At 43.0% G+C, this 6,000-nt stretch overlaps 1 protein-coding gene across 3 annotated transcripts in view; it reads right to left on the bottom strand.

Moving 5' to 3' along the window:
• The window catches only part of MFSD2B (MFSD2 lysolipid transporter B, sphingolipid), a 30,758-nt gene extending 24,758 nt beyond the window's left edge, over positions 1-6,000 (bottom strand). Inside the window, exons 1-2 of one of the 3 annotated variants that reach the window (XM_053380858.1) lie at positions 5,233-5,974; positions 1,839-1,964 (exon numbers count right to left, since the gene is read on the bottom strand). In XM_053380858.1, coding sequence (XP_053236833.1) covers positions 1,839-1,964; positions 5,233-5,301 — 195 coding nt within the window. In that variant the 5' untranslated portion in view covers positions 5,302-5,974. Of the gene's footprint in view, positions 1-1,838; positions 1,965-4,094; positions 4,567-5,232 lie in introns of those variants that run through there. The other 2 variants (XM_053380859.1, XM_053380860.1) reach the window with 2 other exon arrangements.

A 6,000-nucleotide genomic window follows, 5' to 3' on the forward strand; every position in this document is an offset into this window, starting at 1 on the left:
ACAGCAAGCTAGCACTATGCTGGTAATGAACAAAATAGCACAGTGATCCATATACTGTGCTCCATGGACAGCTTTCAGGTGGTCTGTGAAATGGCACCCAAAATAAAGAGGTAAATTAAGGCCTTTCCAGAGCAAACAATGACAAATACTTTTACTAGATAGAGTCATGAATGTTCTGTCACTGAAATTCTGTCAGGCAAGAAGTTACAACTCAAAGTTCTTCTCCACCCCCAAAGTACAGCTTCACTTCAAAGAAATTGTGTCACAACCCAGAAAACTTTCAGGAAGTTTTCTACATAATGTATGCAATTACGGTGGTCTTCAAAGGATAGTCTGATCTGTTATAATAGCACTGTTAAGAATTACTACTACACAGAATTTGAGGGCTGATGCAAACATTTTCAGAGCAGTGCAAGGGGTGTTCCTATAAGGCTGAATGCTGGCTGCATCTGCATCATACCTCGGGTTACAAACGCTGCGGGTTGCACGTTTTTGGGTTGTGGACCACACCGAACCTGGAAGTACCAGATCGGGTTACTTCTGGGTTTCGGTGCTCGCTCATGCACAGAAGCGCAAAACGACATCACGCACATGCACAGAAGCGCCAAATTGCATCATGTGCGTGTGCAGACGCGGGTTGCGAACGCTGCAGGTTGTGAACGTGCCTCCCGCATGGATCATGTTCACAACCCGAGGTATGACTGTATATGCAGTAATCATGTGGCTCATGCAACTGGGGAAAAAACCAGGAATAGACTGCAGTTTACATGTCAATCACTCATTTGACCGTTTAATCATAAATTTGTCCAAAGGTCTGAACTGGCATTGGGAGGTAGAATCAAGCTCTACTGTGGAGACAGCTGCCACTTCAAATGATTTGAACTTTACATTTTAAACTTTACATCTTAAATGAACCTCCACCACGTGGCTGTTAGGTGAGCAGTGGTCCATAGAAAGGGTTAAACAAAAATCCACAAAACTGCACACAGGTACGTGAATTATCCAATTCCATATACAAGCTGCGAGACATATTTGTGCAACTGCACTCAGGAGACATGGCTTGGGGGATCCATGACAGCTGAGCATGCTAAACCAACCCAAAGTCCTAAACAGATTACTGGAGGTTTGGTTTGGGCCGACGAGAAATGGCATCCTGGGACTGTTCAGGGGGTGGAAGAGAGGGAGACAGATTGGTTCACCATCACTTTGCTACCTAAATGATTTTGGGGGAAGAAGTGAGGATTTGGCTCCCCCTCTAACCATCAGGTTATTGTGGGATGTGAGGCAAATGTCCTTCATGCTCTTTTCCTCCCATTCAACAATTCTTTGGTGGCTCCCACTCATTAGTAAGTCTTTTTACTCCTATCGAGTTCAGCAAGTGCTTCCACAAATCTTCCTAACTGGAGATGTGTAAGAGCAAAGAGAGATGTTTACAAGCTCAATTATCTCAATATTATTAATTTTTATTTTATTTTATTTTTAATACTACCCTATACTCGTAGGTCTCAGGGTGGTTCACAAGAAAAAATCACTATATAAAACCACAAAATACATAATAAAAATTAAAGCCACCACCACAACAATCCAATAATCCCCCGCAACGCATTTTAAAAGGGTGTCGGATGTCAATCAGCCAAAGGCTGGTGCAAAAAATGTACAGTGAAGGCACCAGCCTAACCTCCCTAGGGAGAACATTCTGCAAATGGGGAGTCACTGCAGAAAAGGCCTCTTCTTGTGTTGCCATCCTCCAGACCTCTCGTGAATACCAAGTTGACACACATGACACTGGCAAGGATGACATTCTCTAACTTGTGCCTGGAGCTTACAAAACTACTTACCATTGCTATATCTAAAAGAAAGATTTGCAGAAAGAAAGAGGTGGCACTGCTAGCAGCCTGGTTTGGAGCACCTCCAATGCCATAGCACAATTTGCTGCACACCGAAAGCTTGTCTTCATTGCTGAGCTGAAAAGATGAAAAGACAGGCCAAGATCAAGTACAGAAACAGTGGCGATCAAATTTCAAAAAGTTATGAATAGATTCCAACTGCTTGCTTGCGCTCTCTCTCTCTCAACAGAATGTATCTGCTCACCTAAAAAATAATTGACAGAGAAACAATAGGTCTGAATCACTTTTAATCAGGAGCCCACAAATATGGTTGCCATGGCGATCAACTGTGCACTGCAGCTCCTAGCCATAAGAAGGAATTTGTCTGCCCTTTTTTGTTTGTAAAGAAAATGTTTAAAATAAATTTGCCAGGCCAGACTCTCCTACTGTCACTAATCTCGCCACACCCATTTCTGTGTCACCCCTTGCTGAACAGAAGCAGCACTGTTTTCAAACAGGGTTTTTAAAAATAATAAAATAATACAGTGGTACCTCGGGTTACATACGCTTCAGGTTACATACGCTTCAGGTTACATACGCTTCAGGTTACAGACTCAGCTAACCCAGAAATAGTACCTTGGGTTAAGAACTTTGCTTCAGGATGAGAACAGAAATCGCATGACGGCGGCGCAGCAGCAGCAGGAGGCCCCATTAGCTAAAGTGGTGCTTCAGGTTAAGAACAGTTTCAGGTTAAGAACGGACCTCCGGAACGAATTATGGTAAGTACTTAACCCAAGGTACCACTGTAGTGGCAATTGCAAGCCCTAATGCATATATTTAGTTTGTGTATTTTTGAAACATTGTTAACAAGGAACTATACATAGACAGGGTTATTTTCAGCTACTGATTTCAAAATCTGCCAGTCAAATAAATATCCACCCAGTCCCATGTTGTTGCTGTTTCATTATCAGAAAGGACCAGGATTGAACCAGCAGAAGTTTGAAAAAAATGTAAAAGAACTACAAAACATGGGACTCAGAGATAAAGCTACAGGCTGGCCTCATCAATGAGAAATGAACACTGGAAATTTTGACAAACTCTCTGAAATTATCTTGTGAGCATTAGTTGGTTTCATGCTTTCCAGCCTTCTAAAATCCAACCATTTTCCATTCTCTTTGCACATACAGAATCCACAGAATTCCCAGTGTTCCATTCCTTCCTCATCTTTATTTATCTATTTCATTGTTCTAAGGAACAAACTGGGTTATCGATGGATTAACTAAGTGGTTCTCAAACTTTTTTCCCTGGGTCACCCTTTTAGAATAAAAATTTGCTTGCAGTTTTTTTATTGATAAGAAATAAATTGGGAAACAACTAGGAATGTCCTCAGTATCACATGATGCTCTTGATGCTTTCAGTAATACTGCATGGCACACAACACTCCTAGAATTGTACTATTTCAGGGACAATGCTTTTCCAGGTACTAGACCTAGCATTCAGTGCTGCTAAATAAATATTGAAGCACACCTGCTTTATCCAGCTCCTTCCGTCTCTGAACAGTGAAAACAGGAGGGAGTAATAGGCAACAGGACACAGTGGGAAGGACCATTGGTGGTGTGGAGAAAACATACTAGCCAAGAGGAATGTTGTCGGGGGAGGAGAAATAATTGTATCTGAGTTAGTTTTACTGTCGTACCTTGGATTTCAAATGCCTTGGCTCCCGAACAAATCGGCTCCCACACGATCGAAACCCAGAAGTGAGTGTTCTGGTTTTCAAAGGATTTTCGGAAGCTGAATGTCCGGAACGGCTTCCATGGCTTCCAATCGGCTGCAGAATGCTTCTGCAGCCAATTGGAAGCCGTGCATTGGTTTTTGAATGGTTCTGGAAGTCAAATGGACTCCCAGAACGCATTCTGTTTGAGAAGCAAGGTACAACTGTAATTTGCTTTAAGGATTATTTTGAATCAAAAGGTGGGGTAAAGTTAATAAATAAATAATTTTTTTGCAAGAAAACAATTGAATACAATATCTTTTGAAAAAATTGTACATTTTGCAAGGAGCGGAGCTTTTTATATTAAGTTGTTTGTTCAATATTTGCTTCATTTGGAAGTAACCAGAACATATTTTAGGCTGCAGTCTGATGCACATTTATCTGTCCCAATAAACTCAGTGAGGCTTATTCTGAGTAAAATGTACAGGATCGCACTGTACGCAAAGTGCAGGTTTTGTACTGTTGTACTGCAAGACTTTTTCCTCACACTCTCTCACCTACTCATTGAATGAAAGCAAGACATTTAAAAGCCACTCGCTCTCCTTGCCCCACATTCTTCTTCTTCTTCTTCTTCTTCTTCTTCTTCTTCTTCTTCTCATTTACTTTTCACTAAGTTTGCAGGGGTTTGGATTATGGGTGTGTGATGGTTTATCACAGAAGAATGGGCAATTCTGTAGATGCATATTGTTTGCATTGCAATGTTAAACCAAAAAATCAAATAAGGTTTACATTTTTAAAACAGGCACCTATCTATAATATTTTGCAATTAATTTAATTTACAGAATGCAGTATTTTAAATTCAACTGGAGTTTCACGTCGTGTGATCTTTTTGTTTTGTTCATTCTTATTCTTAAAACTTCTCTCTATACTCAGAAAAACCTTACGCAGCCTTCACAATAGGTTAGCTACCACTTCATAAATCAGTTGGTTCACATTAATTGTAAAAAAAAGGCTTCCCCACTACTGCTCTTTCTTTACACGTTTTGAGTGAGAAGAAAAACTATATTATTATTATTATATTATTATTATTACCCTTTATCCATAAATGTCAGAGTAGTTCAAAGCATTTTGAATACCCAGCAAGAAAGTCAATAACTTCTGCTGGCTTAATTTAACCTTGAAGTTGTGATCTTCAGAATGACATGTGAAGCTATGTTTTTGTGAAGAAAGAGACGTGGGAACTATATTATTATTGTTGTTGTTAGCAACCTTCATCCGTAGATGTCAGAGCGGTTCAGAGCATTTTGAATACCCAACCAAAAAGTCAATTACTTCTTCTGGCTTAATTTAAGCTTGAGGTCTGAAGGACACATGAAGCTACATTTTTGTGAAGAAAGAGATGCGGGGAATTACTATTACTGTATTATTATTATTATTATTATTATTAGGCCCGCCTTTCTCCCTGACGGGACTCCAGGCGGCTTACGGATTAAACAAAAACAAGTCTTGCCACCGGGTTAAATTAAGTAAAAGCACTTGATGGTGAGACTTCGCGGTGTTCCCTGCCTCGACGTGGTGTTTTTTTTCCCCGAGGGACGCACGCAAGCGCAGGCAGCTCTCCCCTCGGGGCGTCCCGGCCAGGCGAGGGAGCCGGGACGCCGCTCCGTGTGGAAGAAGGGAACTTTCTGGACTCACCTGTTCGTCGCAAGCCCCCTCCAGCCTCGGCTCGGGCAGCAGCGCGCCGCTCATTCTCGCGACGGCCATCGCGGCGGCGGCGGCGGCGGCAACGGCAGCCCTTCGACAGCGGAGCCCCGCGGGCGCTGGTTCGCCCAGGGGCGGGGCCGCCCGCCCGGCGCTCTAGCCTCCCTTCGACCGGGCGGGCAGGGAGAGAAACGGCCCACGGGGTGGCCCCTCGCCGCTCAACATCGACCTAGAAGAACCGCCGCCGGCGGCCCTGGCCGAGTTGGCTTCTCCGCGGCCCGTTAGGCGCGCGTCCCTTTCCCGCCCCCTCCAGTTCCTCAGAGCCCACCCGGTGCCCCCCCAAAAAAGCCTCTGTGTAACTCAGTCTGCAACCCCTAAGTGCTCCTTGCCTCCGTGAACTGCCCTGAGACTTCCGGGGTATACGGAGGTATATAAGTTCAATAAATAAATATGAAACCCATTGAATGCTGTGGGTTCTGCGCCCAACGTCCGAATGGAGTTTAGACGCCTCTGCGTGCTTTCTACACGGATGAACTGCCTCAACTCGGTTCCTCTGGTGTGGACTTGGGTCACATCCGTTGGATTCCTTTATTTTCTTGTATATAATTTTATTAAGTTTTCTGTTTTACGGTTTAAAATACTCATTTGACATCCTTAAAATATCAGTGGCTTCCCTTCTTCTTTCTCCATGGTTCATTTTACATATCATAAATCCCAGCGTGTTTTACAAAAACTATGCCATTATTGCATCCATCAAAACTT

Source organism: Podarcis raffonei, chromosome 3 (assembly GCF_027172205.1).
Source record: "Podarcis raffonei isolate rPodRaf1 chromosome 3, rPodRaf1.pri, whole genome shotgun sequence".
Lineage (NCBI taxonomy): Eukaryota > Metazoa > Chordata > Lepidosauria > Squamata > Lacertidae > Podarcis > Podarcis raffonei.